A 23709-nucleotide genomic window follows, 5' to 3' on the forward strand; every position below is an offset into this window, starting at 1 on the left:
ATACATATCAAATAGAGGAGAAATGGTTCACTATTACATAAGGAGACAAAAGATGACGAACTTGTCACAATGTCTAGGAGGCAGAAATAAAAGCACACACACATTGGCAGATATATAAAACGACATTCTTTATTTACAAATAGATATTTTGCAGTGATTCCAAAGTTCCTGTAAAAGATTGTCATACTAAAACATGGTTCTGAAGTCTCTAACTTGAACTGTGCAACAAGTGGAACACAGCGAGCATAAAATACATGCACATACCTGTACACTCTGTTCCTGTCACCAAAATAGATCTGATTACAAAATATAGTGCTCAATATAAACATCTGTGGAGTTGTGTTTCACCAGCTGTCTCATATTTAACAAGTTCTGAAAATGTACATTTGAAATTCATCTTCCTCTGGGTGTTTTATATGAAAATAACGGCGCTGCTTAAGCTTTGCAAAAATAGAATCTGCAGTCTCTGTCAATGCTGCTCTATGCATATTGTTACACATGAGCAGGTTCTGCATCTTCAGCAGCAAATACTCATGTGGGATTGTTGGCTGAGGAAGTGTTTTTCTTTATACAGCAGTAAAAGTAAAACGAGTTCAGTCTGATCGTCTTTCAAATGTCCCGACATGTCAGGTCAGTGGCTAGGAACAAAGGAACAAGTACTCTGAGTGATTCAGTGACGGACTGCAAAGAAATAACATGTGGAGTGTGTAGTTTGACTGTAGAGCCTGTGCTGGAACAACACATGATCACACATTACTGTTAACTTTCTTTACGAGACAGTAAAAGGAATAGCCGAAATGTTTAAAGAAACTGCTGTCAGCACTACCAGCAGCTAGTATGACGTCTGTAGATTTGATATTAGCATATGTGATAGCATATCCAAGCAGTTTGGGAGGATCATTTCTCAACCTTTCTCTCAGATGTCCAGTGAGGTCACTTTACTTGATGTAGTTATGTGTAACTATGTGCAGAATTCGAAAATGCCATGACTCTTGCTGGCTCGCGACATACACAAATTAGCATAAATAAAATCTTCAGAGGAATTGGCCTGTTTTTTTACATTTCCACAGTGGCTTTAAAAAGGTTGAAAAGACAGATAGGATCATTTCTATACTACAAATTTAAAATGCCTTGCCTAAATGTGTTTGTTTGTTCTGTGTAAGACAACATGCCTAAAAACTGAAAGCACAGCATTTAACTGTCTTGACTTAAGAGCAGCAAGCAGAGAAGAAGAGAACATGGGAGACACAATGAAGACAAACTGCTCTCAAACTGTTAAATAGGATATTAACATCAGTCACAGTCTAACCACGGGGTTTAAACAGTGCTCCTCTGTATCAATCTTCTCTACTGGGGCATAATTGTGTAGAAGCTAAAAGAAAAATAAGTTAGAGTGAATTGGTTTTCCAGTGACGGATGACTGATGTCAGACGGGCTGATAAACAGAATAGAGACGGCCTCGGTTCAGTCCACAGCAGCTCTGCCTCTTTCAAGATACTCTGGTGCCCTCTGCTAGCCACTTGAGGGAGGTACAGCACTACTCTCGTTGCCGTATCTGCCAAAGGTTTGTAAACTTGACAAGAATCATTTCACTGACCAAAACAATCTATATACAGATATGGCCCAATTTCATCCAGAGAATAGGAAATTAATCCAAACATTCCCCTTACATCGGATTTATTGCTCAAGAGCCAAGCAGCCCACTTTTTCTTCTTCACAGTACGAGTATAGCTTATAGAGTGTTTCTGCCATTTCAAGTTCTTTCTGTCACTCCCAGAGGCACCTTAGATCTCGCCAGCTATGAATAATTTTAGCTAGTGAAGATAAAGAAATTGTTATATTAATTGTAATATACTGTCCAGTTGTTTTCACAGCAAGGACACCAGACGGTTGTGTCAATCACTGCTTATCAGGAGATAAGGTGACATTTTGCAAGGAAAAACAAAAAAAGTCAGCGACACACCCTGATGTCACTCTAGAAACCTGCAAGACATTGGGTGCAATCTGCTAGAACTGAGCCCTCACTAAAGGAACACGCTTTCCTTTTTTTAAACGTTTGACTCTTAGTTTTGGCCACCATCTCAACTTAATTACATTTAATGACTAAGAAGTCAACCTTAAAGTCGACCAGATTTTCTAAACTACTTAACCGGAAGTGAAAAAATAAATGAATCTCAGCATGACTCAATAAACCCGTCTTTCTGATGGTACTTCATAGTTCAACTTTGACACATGACTACTGCAAATTTTATCACTGCTGTGCAGGTGAGAGTGAAATAATTTTTCAACAGCGATTTATCTAGTCTCTACAGTTTGTAGCAAAGCTGCATTCAAGCCTCCTGCTTCTCTTGAGTGTTGAGGTATTCTGCTCCATTCAGTTGGCAGCAATACATAACTGAAGCTAAACAGAATGGTAGCACTAAGCAGGAAGAGATCTGATCAGTCTTTAGGCACACTGTCTAAGAGACAGCCTCAGATAGAAAAGAACCGCATTTAAACAGGTTTAACAAGATCCTATGGCAAGAAGCTGAGAATGGAATGAAAAGCAATTAGCAACTGAGGTTTAACAATATAAACAATCTCCATCTTTAAGACTAAAAAATGCAAGGACACAAACCAAAGCCAGAGTGAATGCTATGTCTGCTGATACCGAGACTGATGATGCTTGGGACCATTCTGTGTCACAGGTATATAACAGCACAATTAGGCCATGCATACCTAGTTTGCCATATGCATACTTAAACAGAGTATGTTTCCAGCATTAAGAACAGTACCAGCCACCTAAGTTACCCAATCACCCACCTGCCGAGGTTTAACCTTTGATACATTTCTATACTTAAGCCATCCGTAACATCATCGTAGTAATGTTCCTCATCTGTATCATTGCTGCCTTCATCAATCGCTTATAGTGAGGGCATTCAATCATTCAGACATAAGTCACATTTCTGTTAACCTTCCTAACAGCTTCATTCAGACATACTTCCCATAATGCTGGGGAGAGCAACAGTATGGATCACATGGATCCTGATGCTGCAGTTGCTTAATAAACTCAGCCGGAAGCAACAAACTACACTGTGTTTTTGTGTGTGACAGTTCATCTGTCTCATGTGAAGAAACGTACGATCGCTTGTGCATGCCTTTCCATTACTGTGACTGGGTGCAGCTCAGAGTTGTGCCGTGTTGAAAGTGTTGCGGAAGTGTTGGTAGGTAGTTGCTAGATTTTTGCCGGGACTTTTACAGAAAAGTGACCAGGGTGTGCCACCGCTCATGAAGCCGACATGTTCAGTTGCCGTTATAACAGATAAGAGTGCATGTCTGAAAGGGGCTTGACACTGGCATATTCAAGCACAATAACTCTCTGCAATATTTTTTTTTTAAAATGAGTTCTGGTGTCTGAATGCAGATAAAGATAGCTGGTAAAAACAAGCCCATAACATTTAAAACAACTAAGTATTGTAGATCACATTCCGGGGACTATTTTGTCTTATGGTGTATTTTTCCTAAGTCAACATCACAATAAGGCCTCACATGAACGCTCCTTTCCTCCAGTGTAGCTACAGTAGGGCTATTTGCCATTCAACAGTCTTATAGAGAGTAATTCCACACAGAAGAGTCAAAGATAGCAACAACTCCATGAGCCTCTATAGAGCAGAACACAGTGCAGCCGTTAGCCATGCTAAGTTTTTCTTTCTTCACTGGAAACACTGTATTTTTCAGCAACCCAGTGCTGAAAACAAGGCTTTCCATGCCTTCCTCAGGAGACACTAATAGCATTAAAGGATAATTCTGGTTTATCAAAACTGGGTACAAACTAAAACAAAGTAAAACTGGGAACCAAATGCAGGATTTATCATCTTCTTTTAGATCCAACTGGCATAGCTAAATTTAAAGCCCAAAACAACGGGTTTCTGATTGTTGGCTTGTCGTGCTTGTGCAAAAAAATTATATTTGATAATAACCAAACCTGACTCTAATTCCCTACAGCTGTACACAACAAAATGGTCTCAACCTAACCTGATATGTTTTCCAGAGCTGTCAGGAAACAGATGTCCACAGTTCTGGATTTTAAACCTTTACCAGGGAAGGTATGTTTTTATTACTATTTGTTGGTTTGCTTGTGTGTCTGTGACCTGGACTACACCAAGACTACCAAGCTAATTTTCATTAAACATTTTTTTTTTCTTTGTGGATTTGGTTTGAGTTGCAAAATCACATATAGAAGACTAGACAATTGGCCTTGGGGAAGGTCTGTGTAATTAAGTTAGCAAAAACATACATGCAGTTAGGCAAACTGTAAACATGTCAACTGTTTCGTAAGACTATCGAGTGATAACTCAAAGTGAGCACTGAAATGTCTATAATATTTAGAGTTGATACTAGATTTTTAGGCCAATACTGATATCCTTCCTTAGTTATAAAACAGTAGCCAGAAAGATTGACTGAGACAGATACTTTTCTGAACAACAGAATAGCATTCTATCCTGTTGCTTCAAACTAAGATGATGTATTTTAAGACATCACCAGTGTTTCTGTGCTGTATTCTAACAGCTTACATAAAAAGCAATGAGTGCAGGCCACTCTTGAATGGCCTCAAATGTTTTTGGTATATCTGTTCTCTCATGTTCATACAGTACGTCTGTGAGAGGCTAAAATTGTAGATCCAGTTGTTCAGCTCAGTTAAACAACAAACCAAATCTGAAACAAGTCAACAAAATGAGCCAGACAAGTATGACCACTCACAAATGAAGCAAATAAGATTATCTCAACAAGAGCACACGGCAAGGTCTCGGATACATTAGATGCTTAAGGAACAGTCAGGTCACACAGTCGACATTTTGGAGTCGGAAGAAACAGGTGTAAAAAGGACAAAATTGTTATGGCTGGACAACATTATTCAGCCTGTGAGGTGCTCCCAGTTAGCAGTGGTGTGTACCTACTATCAGAGGTCTAAGGAGGGGCAAACTTGGTTGGTTTGTGCAATAATTCAAATTGAAAGAAGTTTATTAAAGCAGAAGCACGTTATCAGCTCGTGTCATAAATGTGGCCTGCCCCTGTTCTACAAATGCAGCTCTGCATAGTTTTCTTCTTTGCCAGTGTCACAAAAATATCTTTTGGTTTGTGTGTTTGTGGGTTTTCCTTACTTAAAACTTATTCAAAATTGATCTACTGATTATTTGGTTCACAGTCAGTGGATTAGCAGCAGTCACACTGTGAGAACTTGGTCCTACATTTCTGACACTGTCTGAATGTTGTCTTAGAATGTTTATGGCTGACTAAACCATGTGTGTCTCGCAGTGCAACAGTTTTGGATAAAAGTTTCCTTTTTTTTTTTTTTTTAAACCAAATGTTTTGGGGTTTTGGACTTTTTATTAGATGAAGAAACCAGTTTCATGACATGGGTTCCTGAAAACGCAATCTAATATTTGATTGACTTTCTGATAAAATTAAAAGGTCCAGAGGTAAATGTTTACAATAACAGATAATTTTATTGCGCACCTTTGTTTTATCTGGTATTTTGTTTAAAACCTATTGTACTATACTTTTAACAGTGTTTTTTTATGTTACTTGTTTCCAGGTAATTTCTAGGAGATTTTATTATTTGTTATAGAAATGACCACCAAATCCTTGAAAATAAGATATAAGATATTATAAACCAGAATCATCCTTTAAAAAGATTAAGCAGGCCAAGTGGAAAATGAGTACACCAAAAAGGTACATTAATGCTTCATCACAAATGGATGAGATCTACCAGCATTAAGAGGATCTGAGGAGGACTTGTTCTTCAGTGTTGTGTCAACACTACCAGCATCACATATTAGGGTGAGAGAGTAGGACAAACAAGCTGTCCTTGAAATCGGACGGTCTTGGGTTCACTCTCAGTAACACGAACCCTCACTTACACATATGGTCAAGCACCAGCTATAAAGTGATTTATGTCTTATAAATGTAGACATATAAAGGGTCCATAGGCCATAGAAAATGGGTACAGAGCTCCTCATCTGTCCATGGCACTGTAGCCCACATGGCTGTCAGTGCTGTCAGCCCAAACTAGACTGAACCTGAACTCTAACTTTCAATTTAAAAAAAAAAAAAAAGGAGGGGGGGATACACTCAACTGCTTCATCAACACAGGGTGACATCACAATAGCAGAGGAGTGTGTGAGAGCGGAGTAGGGATCAAGAGAGGCAGAGGGCGCTAGGGAAGGAGGCAAGGGTGCAGACTGGGGTGGGAAGGCCATAGTAGGAGGGGTCGGTGAAGGGGAAGAGGAAGAGGAGGAAAAGGACGACCCCTAGCAGGTAGGAGGAGAGGACAGTAAGACGGTGAGGGTGCTCCAAGGCCGTGCTGATGGCGGGGAAACCCATGTAGTTACAGAAAGAGTGGCAGAGGACCGGACCCATCAAGTGACCTGCAACACAGGAACATGACACGAGTAAGAATTAATAGTGGATGTTCGGTTCAGTATGTCATTTTCTTGCTTTTGTATAACCAGTGAAGCAAATAATGAATGCAGACCAATTATGCCTACATCTTAGCATGTTCATGTGGAGAGGACATGTGAGAAACTAGAGCAGAAAAAGTCCCTGGAGTATTTAGATCTACTGTTTGGGAGAGTTGTGGTTTTCAAAGTAAGTTGCAGATGCAGAAATTAGCTTTCACTTCATATCTTTCACTTCAGCAGTTATGGGAAAAGGTAAAATACACTTGAGTGACAAAGGGTGATACAATAACTCACTGAAAGCCTGTTTAAACCCGACTCTCAGATTTGTCAATTTTTTATTTAGAAATAAAAAAGCTGCAGTAACCCAAAAATTACTCATTGCCCTTTACAAACCAGAAAAACACTGCAGACATCCCAGAATGAGTGTCATCATTTTTACAATGTCAAATATGACCAATGAGCTGACATTTAATGTTAGAATTTTTTAAACAAAAAAAAAATATATTTTTTTTAGAAAAGGTTCATATCCTTGCCCCAGTCACCAAAAGCTTTGTGCTGAGTTACCACTTGTTTCTCCCAACTTTGAGAATCAGTTTTATTGAAATTTAAATATTTCAGGTTACACCCATTAAAACATCTGTTAACACAACGTACATAACTTTCTACTTATATAAAAACCTGTATCATAAAATCTAGTGTTGATAGAAGAAGTTCTACAATTTAAACATAAGTGAAAAATGACTGATGTGCGTGGAAACAATCACATTTAAAGTTCAGTTTTAGTGTCCAAAGGCCTAGAGCAGGGGTCGGCAACCTTAAACACTCAAAGAGCCATTTGGACCCGTTTCCCATGATAAAGAAATCACCGGGAGCCAGGAAACCCTTTTGACATCTAAAATGAAGATAACACTGCATATATCATTTTTACTATTGTGCTATGTATTTTTTTTTTAAAAAAACTAAAGTGTGTTAGATTTATGAGATCAATGAACTGCTACAGAGAAAAAATATATATATTTCTGCGACACATACATTTTGAATTCCAAAAAAAAGATACTCGGTTGAAGGTTACTTTGAAATAAAATACTCGATGTCTATTTGTATCCTCTTCGTATATGAAATGAAAAGCCAAACTTAAACTATCCACCTGCAGCAAAGTAAAAATGACGTCTGGTTGTCCTGCTGACTGCAGCTGGGACTGCTGACCAGACTCCTGACCGCCTGTGAGCGCTTTGGGACGGGGAGGAGCTCACGACAGCACCCGCTGCTCGCTAACGATAGTAACTGCAGAACAATACGTGTTGTCAATTCAGAGTCCCTAAAACACCAGAAAAGTCGCTTTTGGGGGGGAAAAAAAGTCACCAAGAGGATTTGGAAAGTTGCCAGATTTAGCGAGAAAATCACCAAGTTGGCAACAATGCGAGTGCCGCCGGGTGTCGCACATCAGCGGTTGTGACGCATATTTTGAGAGACACAAAAACACGTTTTGTTTTAATGTTATAAGTTCACAAAAATCTTAAAATTTAGAATTACATTTTTAAAACTAATGAACTAAAATAAAATACATTTAAATTAAAATACTCATGATTTATTTTCCAAAGCCATAAGGAGCTGCAGCAGAGATATGAAAGAGCCACATGTGGCTCCGGAGCCACGGGTTGCCGACCCCTGGTCTAGAGGGTTTAAACAAAGACAATGTAGAATGCTGTCTCTCAGTGTGAGGTATATCTGAAAGCTTCTCACCTGTTCTGATGAAGATGAAAGCAGTATAGGCCCCAAATACTGCTGTGTAGGAGAACTGAAACACTGTTGCAAACCAGAACAACAAGACATTATTTTCTTCCTACAGCTGTGTGATGCAGCCACAGTGGATGCAGTCTACTCTGTGAAAGGATGACACATCATTAAACACATCAGTTCTTACCTGCAGAGAGGAAGATCCCTGACAGCGTCCCCTGTCTGAACCTCAGCAACTCGATCACATGATGAAAGTGAGCTAAAAGAGAGGCCAACGCAATTTGGAAACACAAACAAAATTGAAAAATTTTAAATATTTGTTTATATCATAAGGCACATAGTAGTAGAGTTGTGGCTGCTTTATCATGAAGTAAATAGAATGCATCTTTCTCATCAGTTTCTCAACATCCCTTTCCTGTTATCAAAATAGCCAAACTAATTGTCTGAAAGCATCTTGAACAGGCTATACAATGATATACACATTTAGCTAACTGTTCAGTGAAGTAAACAGTTTTTCATGCTTTTTCAGCCAGTCACAGTTTTCCATTAATTTCCATGTAGAATACAAACACATCATCTTGAAATTAGTATCTTGAAAAATAACAGTGCACATAAAATCAGTTGTATTCAATTGTATTCATGTTGCACCAAATCATACATCACCACAGAGCACTTTAAAGAGTCGAGTCAAGACAGGAATAAACCTCCAACAAAACCAGACTGAAGGAGGGCAACCAACTGGGGTGAGAGAGGAGCTGCTAAAATTGGAACTCACCTACTCCAAAAAAAAGGGGGCACGTGAAAATGGCAGTGGAAGGGCCAGCACAGGGTACCAACATGGGCAGCATGCAGGCCCGGAACACCAGCTCCTCTGTTAGCGGTGCCACCACCTGATTCCTCAACCATCGCATGTCACTGAGACACAACATCCAGAACCACGGATCTGCAGGAGGACACACACACAGGGAGGTTATGTCCTGTTTGGTTGTTGACATGTTTTATGCTGAAATACATTCCTTTCTAGAGAAGATTTCTGACTTAAGCATGAGATAGACGTTAAGTTACAGAGAACACCTCCTAACTGTTAACCTGTTAAAGTTAAAATGGGTCCAGAGCAACAAGTTGCACCCATACTTTGATCAAATTTGAAACAACTCTGACATCCTTGTTGTTGTTTTATTTCTTTTTAATGACTGGCTTGCTCACCAAAGGCCACTCGCATCCCATCTGTGAAGCTCCAGGGACAGTCCATGGCCAACTGCATGAGGGGGCCCAAAAACAGGACCTGCAGCACAGACCCACACACAAACACAGTTTCTAAGTTTAGACAGAAACTGGGAATTGATCTGGGGCTATTTGGGACATTAAGCAGCCACTATGGAAGGAACACTTTGTTACATATTCCATGTTGCCTTCCAATGCTCCACCCACCATCGTTCCCTGGAAGGTTTAACTCACTCAACCCTGTGATAATAATGAATACAGACTCATCTCAATCACAGTCTGAGATTAATCCCAGTTAGAGAGTAGCTGCAATAACAGAGTGTATCCATGGAGACCAGCATGATTGTTACAGATTGTTATTGCAGTGGATCACGCCCACAGTGAAACATGCTACTGGGAAAAGCCTGACCAAGGAGAAGTAGCACTCTGTTTTTTAGAAAAATGCTCAAACCTCTGGTTTGCACTGTTGTGGAGAAAGATTCATACTGCAGCAGGATAATGAGCCCAAAGACACCTCAAAGCTTTGACTTGAAGAAATGTAGTTTATTCCCTAGCGATCTCAGACTTGTAGATCCTGCGGTACATGGCAGACATCTTAGAAAATAAAACTTCTGATCAATTCTTTACTTTTTCACAACCCTCCTTTTGAGCTATTGCATGTACATGGTCATAAACTATCTCCTTTAAGCGACCGAACTGTGTGCAACACTGGCAAAAATAGTGAAGGGACGGCCCTTTCGGGGTTTTTTTCAGCTAAATTCATAAAGCATTGAAAGGCTGACACACCTCTTATTAGCAGCATCCACACAGCACACGAGTTTGACATAAGCTGACGGACGTGCTTCAAGCCAAGCTCCCACTACAGAAATTTTACATCCATTTAACCTTTTTTCACCACCCTGAAAAATCAGACTAGAAATCTGGTCTGGGATCTCAATCTGAACTGATGTTTGGCCAAGATTGTTTAATATAATTTTTAGATACATGTTATCCTCCTGAACTGCTTGCAGACTTATCAGCATAAGAGCATTGCAATTATTATGAGATTTATTGGCATAGTTAGAGTTATCATAAGTGCAGTGGACACTGTTGCCAAGTAATTGTAAAAATTCTCACCCTTATGGCTCATAATAAAACTAGATAAAAAGATCACCGCCAGTTCTTGCTGAAGACTAAACAAACCATGTTGACCACATCTTTCAAACAATGTGCCCATTCTAAATAGATTACCCTTCTGCTTTAGCTTTTTAGTTCGTTCTTCTGTTTTTATTTTGTTAGTCCCCAAAAATAACCTGTAGTGTGTGATGCACCATTATTTTCAAATCTTGTAGTGTGTGTATCTCTTTGAAGTTTTTCCTTATGTGCATGATGTAACCTGAGTTCAAAATCTGTTAGGATTTCAATACGAGTGCAAGTTCGGCAGCAGTTGTGGAAATTTGCAACTGCAGAACTATTACAAATTGAAGAAGGTCGTTCTAAAAATTCTGGAGTGCATATGTGTACAGCATCAGTCAAAAGTTTGGACCCACCTACTCATTGAATGTTTTTTCTAGATTTGTACTACTTTCCGCATTGTACAGCATAAAGAGGAATTAATAACACTCACACATAAATACCATGGAATTATATAGTGAGGAAACACGTGTCAAAGCAAAATATTTTTCAGCTTTGGCTCAGGTGGTAGAGTGGGTTGTCCTCTGATGACAAGGTTGCCAGTTTAATCCCCAGCCCTTCCACATGCCGAAGTGTCCTTGGGCAAGACACTGAATCGCAAGTTGCTTCTGATGGCAGGCAGGCACCTTGCATGGCAGCTCAGTCGCCATTGGTGTGTGAATAGGGGAATATTGTAAAGTGCTTTGAGTACCACTAAGTATAGACTGTTTACCCTTTATTTTGGAATCCTCTAACTCGCCACGGTTTGCCTTGATGACAGTTTTGCTGTTTTAAGCTTCACAAGTTTATAACCTGAAACTAATTCTCATTACCATGTAAACCTCGTCAAAAGTTAAGTGGCAGAATTTTTCGCCTTCTTAATACATTTGAGATTATCAGTTGTGTGGTAGAGTTGCTATATAGCAAACAGCCAGGAGAAGTTCATTAAACTTAATTAACAATGAATGCCATGTCTTTGAGAGACACAGAAAAGGTGAATTTAGAGCAACACTTAACCAGCATGACCACAGCAACATTCTACCGCAACACATCATCCCATCTTGTTTGAGCCTTGTGGTATTAGGATTAGTTTTTTGGTAGGACAATGAGTCAGAACATGCCTCCAGGCACTGTAAGGGCTGTTTTAACCGGTGCTGCATCACATGACCTGACCTTCACAACCACTCGCCTAAAACCAGCTGAGATGGTTATAAGATACGTTGAAGGGTAGAGTGAAGGGGGAAAAAAAACTTTAACACTCTCACGCTACCTCTAAAATGCACATTCACACGTATGTTTAGCATATGAAATATGCACAGATATTGTGTAAAGATCCAAGAAGGATGTTACCCGTTTCTTTGAAGTTCCTAAAGGAAGAGTTTAAAAGGATGCAGCAGGTTGTTAAATACATTCTGTCCATACATATACAAATATATGATTATGTATAAACATAATGAAGGTAGGTGTGTTTCTTACCATAGTTAACAGCAGTGGAAGTACAATGGCAGGAATGAGGCCTTCAAACCGTATCCCCATGAGAGCAAGCAGTGATGGGCCAGTCTGGAACACACACGCACAATACAGTAAAGTCAAATGGCAGGATAATGTGACACACCAGCACAAATACACTGAAATTATCTCATTTAATCCTGAGGTTTTGGAGCAGAATGGAGAGAGAGAGAGAGAGAGTGGCAGGATAATGTGACACACCAGCACAAATACACTGAAATTATCTCATTTAATCCTGAGGTTTTGGAGCAGAATGGAGAGAGAGAGAGAGAGAGCAGTCAGTGACTTCTGAGACATGAACTCACCCTGACACCAGTGAATTCTCTCCATGCCCACACAAAGAGAGGCGACAGACCCGACACAATTAGCACGCTGGTGAAGCGTCTCTTTATGACAGCAGGGTGGTCCCTGAGGATGAAGAACAGGGGATAATGAACACAGCGTCATCACTAGCACACAAGTCAAATTGACATGACCAGCTGGGTAGTAGCCACTTACAGCAGGTAGGTACTTAACCAGTCTTGACACTCTGCTGTACTGTGCAAAATGTTACACCAAACTCCATTCAAAAATCTCACCGTTATAGTTTTTCTTTTATACCTACTTCCAATCCACTGACCAGTTCTTGAACATGACTATTTCTTGGCATGGACCAGTAACTTCCTGAAGTCTTTGCTGGTTGCCTGGCAACTGCTCCCAGTCAAGCAATACTCTGGCATATCACTTCCATAAACCTACCTGTCATTTGTAGACATCGGCTTTAGCTTTCATACTACAGTTTGGCAAGATAGAACTATGTAATTTTCTTCTAATTGTTGGGGGAAATGTGGAAAGTGTTTCTTGGTACATTGCCAAGAAAAGCAAACATGTTACTAACATATATAACAATGGTTCTGTTCTATTTAACAGTGTGACAGTAAACCAGCGTGGACAATACAAGGTAGCCGCATCACCTAAAATAAGGAACACCTCTGCTAACATCAGAAGAAATTATTTGTGAAATATATTTGACCAACAAAAGTCAAAGGAAAAAAAAAGTGCCACATAAACAGAAAACCCACAGCACTGAGCATTGTCCCAGGACACTATTGATTGAAAAATTGATTGCGACGTATGGTTCCTCACAGTTATTAACCAACAAAGTCACAACAATACCAAGTAACCACAGACCAATCTCCAACCTCCCCTTTCTGTCTAAAATACTGGAAGTACTGTTGCATCACAACTCAAAGCCCAACCTCTATAATCTATCTATTATATCTATATCTTTCTAGTATAGATTCTGCTCTAACCACAGAACCAAAACAGCCGTCCTCAAAGTCAACGACCTTCTTCTCTCCTCTGACGCTGGAAACTTAAACATCTTCCTCAACCTCAACACTCCCTTCGACACAATCAACCATCCCATCCTTCTAACCCGCATCCAATCTCCCAGAAAACTGCAACAAATCAGAAATCATCATAATCGGTCCCAAATCACTCACCAAATCCACATCAGAAATCAGATCAGATCGAATCAGATCATTTTTGACCAAACCCTTTCTTTTGACCAACATACCAATCACAGCCTCTTTCACCTCAAAAACACTGCCTGCCTCCTTCCATCCCTGCCCTTTTAGCTGTAGAAACTCTCCCCCACGCATTCATCATATCCAGACTCAACTACTGCAACAGTCTTCTCTACGGGACATCATCCAAAATACTCAAGAAACTTAAATACAACCAGAATTCTGCTGCCCGCCTGCTCACCCACTTCCACAATCGTGATCACATTACCCCCATCCTTCAGAACCTCCACTGGCTCCATGTCCTCCAGCAAATCCACTTTAAAATCATCTTTATCTCCTACAAAGCTCTTCATAATCTGGCTCCCCTATACCTGGCTGAACTTCTCCACTGGCACATTCCCACCCAAAAATTCCTGGGGGAAACAATGCATAACTTAATAAACTTTAGTTTAAATTCTGCTGAAAAAGTGCATGCCCCTAAATACAGTAAGTCAGTTTACCTAACTAACTGAATCTTAGGTGACAGGTCTGGATGTTGCTCTCTTGGGGTATATGGCTGCACTCAACCAAATATGAGCCATCCTGGATAATCAGTACAAGAAAGCTGGGTATCAGCTGGCTCTGTTAAGTCTGGTTTACCTCCAGATATGAGTGCAATTCTGTCAAAGAGGCGGAGTTGTTCACTAACAACAACACTGTCAGAGCTATGAATAAATTACTTAACTGAAGTTGAGTTGAAACAGCAAGAAATGCTGGTAAATTTGTCTATACTGATGCTAAAAAAAATGATATTCCACTAGGTAAATGTAAACAACATGGTCACATAACTAAAACAGTATAAGGCTCTCTAGACATATGTGCTAAATATTAAAGTAAGGATATATAGGTAAATCTGGATACAGCAAGATTTTATATAATAAGTCTTAAGCATCATGTGAGTATAGAAATATCTGCTGATCCTTGTCATAATTTTGTAAAGTCTTGTGCCCCCTCCAGGATCATGTAGGAATCATAGACTGTACAAAAAGACTGAGGACATTAATGTCAAAACATCTTGATCGCAAGATGGTCACAGTGTTAGTCATACATTTCAAATACATCAATCTATCTATGAGCTATAGCTATACCCCCTTTACCCAGTTGAGGGTCACAGGGGGCTGGACTATATACCACTGGTCACCAATACTCAACATCTTCAAATAGACAGCCGAAGCTGACCCCCAGGTTCAAACCAACTTGCTGCGAGGTAACAGTGAAAATCACTGCAACACTGTGCCACCTATCTCTAACAAAAACAATTTCCATGTTGGGTTTCTGTCATATTAAGGCTTTTTTTTATCACTTTGATGTTTGTTTAAGTGTTCAGTTTTGTAATCAACAGAAAGAATACACATTGCTTCTAGTAGGTAGCACAAGTGTGAATGCTTATGTGGATTCATTTGTAAGGTCTATACCTTACTATGTTAAGCGCTATATGATGACACAAACTGCACTATGCATATAGATATTATTAGAGTGAAGTCATGCAACAAACAAATAGGCACAATGCTGAAAATGATAATCAACAAAGTGAAAGTGGAGCCATAGACCTGAATCCTAATTCAGTAATAAGCATGTCTACTACTTCTACTGCATAGTGTGACACATCTGTGACACATAGAGTCAATGAGGTTTTAAATGTTGACTTGAAATATTGTCCCACTCTTCCTGAAGTGGTTCTGGAAGTTGGCTGACATTTTGGGGGGCACAATCACACTGTCAGACAAGTCTATTTGGAGCGGTCTGCAACGATTTATTAAGCAACAAAGGGTGAAGTTGTGGACATTCATGAATGAATGAATGAAATGAAATGAAAAATACTTTATTTATCCCAGAAGGGAAATTCAATCCAATTCAGGTTCCCTTTATGGTCCTGACTGACATGCCAGCATCCAGCATGCCAATTCTTGGATTTTTTTTTTTTTTTTTGTCATCTGTGACATTGTGCCATTTTTTTTTAGGTGGCCTTTAAGAGTCACTGGTCAAATTTAAGGCCTGGGGTCCCATGACAAGTTCATCCAGTCTAGGCTCCAGCACCAAGTCAGGAGTCTGTTAACAGTCAGTACCTCATCACTGGCCACACTGTGGTGCTGTTAGTGTCACTGTCAAATACTGTTTAATGAGCACAGGATCAAAGAAGGCTGTGTGCCTGCAATCAGTTCTATCACGGACACATATAATAATATATATATAATATTTATGAGTGTTAAAGCCCATTGTGTGCCCAGCAACAAACTTGTAGATCGGCAAAAAATGTAGAGTGGAGCGAGAGTTACCGATGTTTACAGTACAAAAAGAAATCATGGTACTCAGCGAAGCCGTATGTAGTTGTGTTTGGCTCACCTCGGCAGGTCACTCCTCCACACGTATAAACTGCCAACATAAGAACAAGCCAGCAGCAGACAGGACAGAACTGACACCCAGCATAACCCATCAGGAGCCACGAAGTCGCCATTGCTGTGTTTCATCTCCTCTGTCAGAAGGTTTGGTGAGAAATCCTCGTCCTCCGCCATAACGACTGCCGGTTGAGACTAAACCAAACAACTGTTGGGCACCGGGAGGGCTGGTGTACCATCTAAAGAGATAACAAATTCGCCGACATGAGGGGTGAAGTTTTCAGTAATCTCCTTTCAAATCGAAAGCTAATGTGGCTAGCTGGAGAGCTAGTTTCTCTGGCGCTTTCTAACTGCGTCATCATATGTTTCTTCTTCTGTTTCGACTTTGTTGCTGCACCGCCGCCTTGTGGCGGCTTCTATAGCACCTCGTCACTCTTCCGTCTCCATGACTTTGACCTTGCAAGTTTACATATTAAGGTTCAGAAACTGTCGCGTTATCGTGTAAATCTTCCTGAGTAACAGGTAAATTGACATTTATGTTATGTAATAGATTACTGCGGGTGGCATAGCACTACCTGCACATAAGCCACAAGTGAGAAAGCAAACAATGGTAGAACATGATGCCTACTTTGTGGTGGCTCAGGATGTATAGTGAGTTGTCCCCTAATCTTAAGCTTGCATGTTCACTTCCAGAGGCCTACTGTACATGATCGTAACAGTACAACCTCTAGTAACTACAAGCAAGCAGTGGCCTTTCAAAATATTGCCCAGTCTTGTTGCTTATGCATAGGCTTCTTTTTATTCTCCAGTTTCTGTCATGATTTTCATTCGTAACGTGTCCCAAAGCTTTGAGAAAATCTAACCACAAAGTGAATCAAAATCTAGTGTTCCACAGTGAATAATGTACTATGATTTTTGGTAGCAATTTGGTAGCATGAAAAACTGTGATTAATTTCATCATTGAAATTTATGACAAACCAGGCCAACAAGTGAAAAAAACACTCATCTTTTCAGCCATATTGTTATGGAATACTTTACTGCAGAACCTTCATTCAAAGTTTAAATGAGGGTTTGGTGCTTTATTTGACCACGTTCTGTTTTGCTGCATAACTTCACTGCGAATGTATCATGAGTTGATTTGAGCCCCCAGCTGAGCGCTGCTGTGTTGGAGAAGGAGAGGGTTGCCTATCTGCGACTATTGGTTGTGGAGGGGAAGACTGACTGTTCAGGGTGCCCTCGAAGGGGTTCTGCCAAGGGACTCCACAGGGCCTTCAACACTTACATGACCAAAGGTTGATGATCATCTTTACGGTCATATCATCAGACCTTACAAAGTTTCCATAGTTTCTCTGATTATTTTGAAAATTGTTGTAGCTTGTTGGGCAGGATGAGAACCCAAGTGCAAGAACACAGGCAAGGCTGGATTTACCAGAGTAGCTCATTTGCACACTAGATAATACAAGGTAGTACTCAGAGTCTATGGAGGACAGGAGCTAACCGAAAAGGTTAAGCAGAGCCAGGGCTGGCAGGAGAACTTAGCTGTGGCAGGAGACAGGAGTAGACAGGGAACTCAGTTGGGGGCACGAGAGTTTAGCAGAGCTAGACAACCAGGAGCAAGCAGAGGATCTACAAAAATTGGGTTTTGCAGAGGAGGGCCTGGCAGTGAGGGAATCCAGCGACAATTTCAGACAGCATGGGAGACAAAGGCTGGAGGCAGGTAAAGCAAAGAGGAATTCGTCTGGTTTTCACAGAAAAGGTGAAGAATTTACAGATGGGCTTTAACTGCCTTAACACACCTAGTCACACTTGAGACAAAAAGAGAGAGAGAAAAGATGTGAGGGAATGAGGCTGCCAGCTGAGCGGAAGCTGAGCTTATGATTGTTTTGTTTATATAGTTTATCCAGTTAATTCACAATATAATGTACTTCATAATGTCTTGTGTCTTTTTTTAATATTAAACATTTTGGATTTGCATACCATTCAGCCAACAACAGAGTGAATTTATTATATACAAAGATTTAATGTTGATATGGTTAATAATTGTGAACATCTGTAAACATACCTCTCCTGGGTACTCCATGAACAATTGGATTTTTAGTCAGTGTGGCGGACACCAATTTCTGTGATTGTGTAATTGTAGATTACAGATGAAAAACCCTCTAACCTGTTAATTAATGTTGATTTATTCTAAAACTCTCAGCTCTTGTATTAGCACCATTTTTGTTGTGGAATACATGTTTTTATGTTTCTTTTTTTCTCTCTCTCTCATTTGATTTTTATTAAAACTTACTTGCCAAGTTTTGGTAACCATGAATTGAGGCACAATTATTTCCATGTTTTTATGGATGAATAAAGTGATCCTTGATCATTAAACTTCACCAACCTTATGTCAATGCATTTCATATTAAACACTGGTGTTGTGGAGATGATTTGTGGAATTGCAAGCGTTCAGGTTTCAGTTCATTCTGAGCACCTAGGATTGAAAACTACGACTGAAAATTAATTGTTGTCTTTGGAAACAGTGCAGCATTCTGCCTAATACTTATCAATTTTAATTTTAGTCTTTTAGCAAATTTCTGCTTAATCTGCATTGTGCTAAAATGTTAAAACTTTGTATGTACAATAAATGACTAAAAGAATTCGTTAATCAAATTGCTCTTAGCTCCATCTGAAGGCATCATGTTACTATTGTCACTCCCTGGTGTGGTGAACTCCATATCTTCTTGTAAGGAATGATGAAGCACAATTTAAAGATTGACAATGTCGAAACCCACTCGTCCTGATATAGCAGGTAAAGGGTTTGCCTGCTTTGTCCACTAGCAGCAACTTTCTGAAACAGATGATCTGACATTCACACTGACTTCACACAGTGATTGGCTAGCTGGGTGGTGTTGAGAGAAGAGACGCGTTGTACTTGTTTTTCTAGCTCTCTTTTCTCATTTATTTCTCAGCTATTTGTGTCCAGCTAATGCAACACTATGAATGCCTGCTGGACAAATTGTCTGAAAATATGTGGCCTTATCCCTGGAGACTAAATGTTGCCTATATTGGCCACCTTATAGCAAGCCCTTTCAGAAGCATTGGAAACACATTTTATTTCTGAAATGGCAGCTAGAGACCACAACCCAGCCTAACTTATATGACATTGTGGAGGTATTGTTGTGCTGAGCCCAGTGTCTACTTGTAGGGAGTGATAAAATCAGAGGCTCTATACCAAATATCAGTGCTGCACATATTCACACATTCTATGTTCACATAATTCAATTTGTATACAAACCTAAGAGCCTAAAATATAAGGCCGAAGTGCAGAGAAACGAAATGCCGTTTTGAAAAGTAGTAAAATATCTATAATGTGTGGAAATAATATCACACAAATGTACAACACACCTGCCAACAGTCTCAGTAACGTGTTCAAATGTTCTCTAAAATGAAGGTTTGTAGCATCTTTCAAATAATTCTGATACAAAGGTTTTGTTTGTAAAAGACTAAACTGTGACCACCAGAGGGCGCCAGAGTTATGGAGGTTTAAATTGTACAGGGACTAGTGGCTTCCATTGTATGAGCTATGTACTAGCTATTAGTACTTGACATATAAGTGTGCCACAACCGGAAATTTCTATTGTACATTATATGCAAGGTTCAGATTTTGAGTGTACGATGGAAGCTTTTACAATATTTCTGATTCTACATGTAAACGTCATAAGGACTATTACAAATGTGTTCAAGTCAAGTCACGTCACTTTAATTTCTATAGCACATTTAAAAACAATGTCAGTTTATCTAGAGTCCTCCACACAAGTCAGTGTGCAGCCCAGTATTCGCAACCACACAGACAGTTTAGGTGGCAATAACACAAGAGAGCAACGGTGTGCAGGCTCAGCAAAACTATGTATGCGTGAAATACATAGATATGACCTACTGCACAGACACTTTCAAGTAGCTGTCTGCAGACTACAAAATTAATGTTAACGACAACAACTATGGATCCGTGTGTGTCCACAGCTGATTCACACAAGTAAATTCAAGAGTTCTCCTGGCTAATCCAGAAATGGGCTTAGAGGTCAAGGCGTGAGTAGAGTTGTGGTGGACCATGCAAACATCTCTGGGCCAGGAACTGTCCTGTGACAGTTGAAATCAGAACAAAAATGACAGAGCTGCTGTCTGCCTGAATACAAAACAAAGTAGCAAGCAACTAGGGAAGCCAGTAAATAGTGAAATAATTTCTACAGTTTGGAAGACAGTTTATTAGACATATTAACTGACTAATAATAGAATTTGGACTGAAGTATTTGATAGTGTAAGCCAACCAGTCACGTCGAAGATTGTCAAGTTTGGGGTCCAATCTATCGTCAGGACTACACCAGGTGGGACAAGCATCCCATCCTGCATGCAGAGTTCTGCAGACCCATATTAAACATCTGCAAAAAAAACACCAACTAATATAGAATTCGGTCCATACCCGCTTATTATTACCATTTTAAAAAGAACACTCTAAAATTTAGCCCCTAAAATACACCAAGAGCTGAGAGACCCAAAAAGTCCCTTTCATCAGGTGGAGCTGAGACTCTCTGTTCAGGTAAAGCCCAAAACTGATCAACCTCAGACCAACACTGCTCTCCAATCACTCATCAGAATGAGCCAAATTATTACATTAATTATTACATGCTGGAATCAAATCAAAACACAGAACAAACTGTGTAGCTATCTGGCCCTAAGCAATGGATGTAAATCAGCAAAATTTCTCTTTCCTGTCAAAGACAATAAAAGACAGATTTTGACCAAATACAGACTCAGTGACCACAGGGTTACCACAGAAAACAGATGACACAAGTCGTGGCTACCAACAGAGGAAAGGGCCTGTGGACACTGCATGGCAGGGGAGATGTGACAAATACATTAATATTATGAGAGAGGAACATTTAAAGAAATCTGACTTATTTCATAACTTTACAGAACTAGACAACAATGAAAAGCAACAGATTGTTGACAAAAAGGACAGACAGCCTCCCTAGCTTCACATAATTCAAACGTCACTGAATCTGACAGTTATCTTGGCATAGTCTGTTATACATATGGTACACATGGGGGTGTGCAAACCACATTCTTCTCTTTTGCCGTTCTCTTGTACTTTTTGTCCTCCTATCCGTTATTAATTCTGCTTAATAAATTGCATGGTGTTGTCTCTTTTTTTAAAATCGTTTTTTGAATTGCACCATCCTGGTGGTGCATTAGACGCAGCCCTAATTAGACCGATTAGGTTCTTGAATGCATCATAAGGGAAAGGCGAATTTACCAGGACCATTTGAAGGCAACACCGTATTCGTGTAACAAGATTTTTTTTTTTTTTCTCGAGCCGAGAGAGAGAGAGAGAGAGAGAGAGAGAGAGAGAGAGATGCAGGCGTGACATCGGTCTGTCTGCTGTTATATCCGGGAGGAATGAACGTGTCTCAGTCTCCGGTGTAACGTAAACGGGGGGAGAGGCGATGCAACCGCTCCTGATGCTCTGCGCTTCTTCCTTGTCTTCTCCTTCCTCTCCTTCTCCTTCTGCCTCACTCTTATTCTTTACGCTTCCCAGGCCGTACGGGGACTGACGGAGCCCGCGCACACTCTCTCATACACAAGGAGGAATTACACACAGATCCGAGCCGGTCCCGGACCTCCATTGGCAAACATCAGCGGGTACGGGCCTGTTTATCTCATCTCTCCGTTCACCTGTCTTTATTACAGCAGCTCCATCCACAAAGGAGCAGATGGCAGGAGGCGCCAGCTGGCCTGTTGTCTGCTTTACTGCTGTTCTGGGGAGGTGATGGAGGTTAAGTCACCTTTATTTTGTGGATTGTTGACTTTATCACCTTTATTCAAGCTGGCGTGCGTCTTTATGAGGTAAATACGTCGGTAAGTAACGGCAAACTGATCAAAGTGAAGAGAAACAGGGCTTCAAGAGGAGCGGTTTGCTTTTTATTATTTACAACTACATCACTGATGCTGCGTGTGTGTGTGTGTGTGTGTGTGTGTGTGTGTGTGTGTGTGTGGCAGGTAAAAATGTGTGTTTGTGCGTAAGAAGGGTGTGTGTGCGCGCGCTGTATGTAGTGTGTATTGTCTGTGCGGTGGAATCCCCTGTGTACAAACCTAGCGCTTTAAAAAAAAAAGACACAATAGGCTGTTTATGTCGCCCAAATCTTCAGTTTATTTGCCACAATCCTGTATTTCACGATCCATTCTTCTCCCATATTACACGTGAAGGCTGTTTATTTCGCGATCAGGTTACTACATCATCTTTATCAGAGAGACGTAAACGCGTCCATCCACACAGCATGGCCCTGGGAAAACGCAATCCGGTGCAATCTGCACAGACAGAGCAGGAATAACAAGAGGAGATAGAGGCCATGTTTGAATCCTCCTGTAGCACAAATCAAGCCTTTTCTGGCGCATTAACAGTTTCATTTCCCAGCTTCTAGATGCTTCCAGGGTGCTTGGAGAGGATTTGGTGGGATGGTGAGCTCAAAATGGCTCACAGCATAAAAAAAAGTAGTAGCTCCATGTTATTCATGATCCAGGACTATTGTAGTTTGCTGAGTAATGAGACATATTTGTGCTGGGGAAGTCGAGTTTACTCATACACCAGTATATCATCAGTGTAATGTTGTGGTGCTGTGATTAGGTGGCTGCAGATGAGTGGAGCCAAACTATGTAAAAACCACATGGTACAGTCAGTGCCACCCACCACCGCAACAATGGACGTGATTCCCTTTATTTAAGCGGAGAACAGATGATGTTGATGTCTGTCAGTAAGGAAGTGATTGATTCTGACAAGCTTTGGGGAAAATAATATTATTTTGAGTTATAAATACAGGCTACAATTAGTCTGCAGTAATAACAAGCTCGCCTAAACGCAGGTAGAGGTGTTGGGTTTAAGAGCCGTCATAGTTTTTTGAAAGAGGAAGTAGTATTATCTTCTTCTTACAAATGAAAAGATGAATTAATTTGCCATGAAATTCACCCTCCCTGCTCAGTTCAAGTGAGCTTTACAGCCAAAAAGTCAGTGGGCTCTAAAACTCCAGGTGGCGCCAGTAATAATAATAATCATAATAATAAAAGATCAGTACAACTTAGAGGTATCTACATGTAGCTACTTCATTCCACTAGTAGTTCACAAAGAGAACAGGAAGTTATTTTCATCAGGTGTTGAGAATAAAGGCCAAGTCATGGTCTCCACATCTTTGTCCGTGAACAGTTTCAATCAAAGCATCGAACTTGCATAGCTACTTCTAGACACGTTCCATACATGTGCAGAAGTAAATATGATTACGACCTCCTGCCAGCAAGAAGAGATGCTTTGTTTATTTACGTCTGTGTAGATTTTCTGTCATACAGGTGTTACTAATCCTTGGAGAATTGGTAAAAAGCAACTGGATGTTTCTTTAAGGTTCCTAAGGCTGCTTTAGTCCTCAAGAACCTTAAGGTTTGGTCCAGTCTAGGCAGATAGCCGCCCTCCCTCGGCCTGGCTCTATTGGAGTTTTTTTTTTTTTTCTTTGCCGTAAAGGGGAGGTATCTTGTTTCCTCCCACTGTCGCCAAGTGCTTCTTCAAAGGGAATCCTTTGAAAAACTTTGAATTTATTGGGTTTCTCTGTGAAAAAATAAATAAATTAAGGTCTTCATCTTACTATGTGAAGTGCTGTGAGTTAATATGTGTTGTGAATTAGCACTCTAAAAACTATACCTGAATTAAATTGAAAAGATAAGTCCAACTGTGGGCTGCAAGGT

At 40.2% G+C, this 23709-nt stretch overlaps 2 protein-coding genes across 2 annotated transcripts in view; one reads left to right on the forward strand and one right to left on the reverse strand.

Moving 5' to 3' along the window:
- Positions 1-103: 103 nt before the first annotated feature.
- Positions 104-16253, reverse strand: rce1a (Ras converting CAAX endopeptidase 1a). Its single transcript, XM_008303105.1, has 9 exons — positions 15953-16253; positions 12368-12470; positions 12030-12113; positions 9384-9462; positions 8953-9120; positions 8365-8436; positions 8184-8246; positions 1948-6407; positions 104-1902 (listed from the first exon to the last, which is right to left on the reverse strand). The coding sequence occupies exons 1-8, from the start codon at positions 16120-16122 to the stop codon at positions 6178-6180; spliced, it is 969 nt and encodes a 322-aa protein (XP_008301327.1). The 5' UTR covers positions 16123-16253; the 3' UTR covers positions 104-1902; positions 1948-6177.
- A 5334-nt stretch (positions 16254-21587) lies between these two features.
- The window catches only part of peli3 (pellino E3 ubiquitin protein ligase family member 3), a 38633-nt gene continuing 36511 nt past the window's right edge, over positions 21588-23709 (forward strand). Inside the window, exon 1 of the mRNA XM_008303106.1 lies at positions 21588-21624. The gene's annotated coding sequence lies outside the window, so the exon portion shown is untranslated. The remainder of the gene's footprint in view (positions 21625-23709) is intronic.

The sequence above is a fragment of the Stegastes partitus genome, unplaced genomic scaffold (genome assembly GCF_000690725.1).
Source record: "Stegastes partitus isolate 25-593 unplaced genomic scaffold, Stegastes_partitus-1.0.2 Scaffold1937, whole genome shotgun sequence".
NCBI lineage: Eukaryota > Metazoa > Chordata > Actinopteri > Pomacentridae > Stegastes > Stegastes partitus.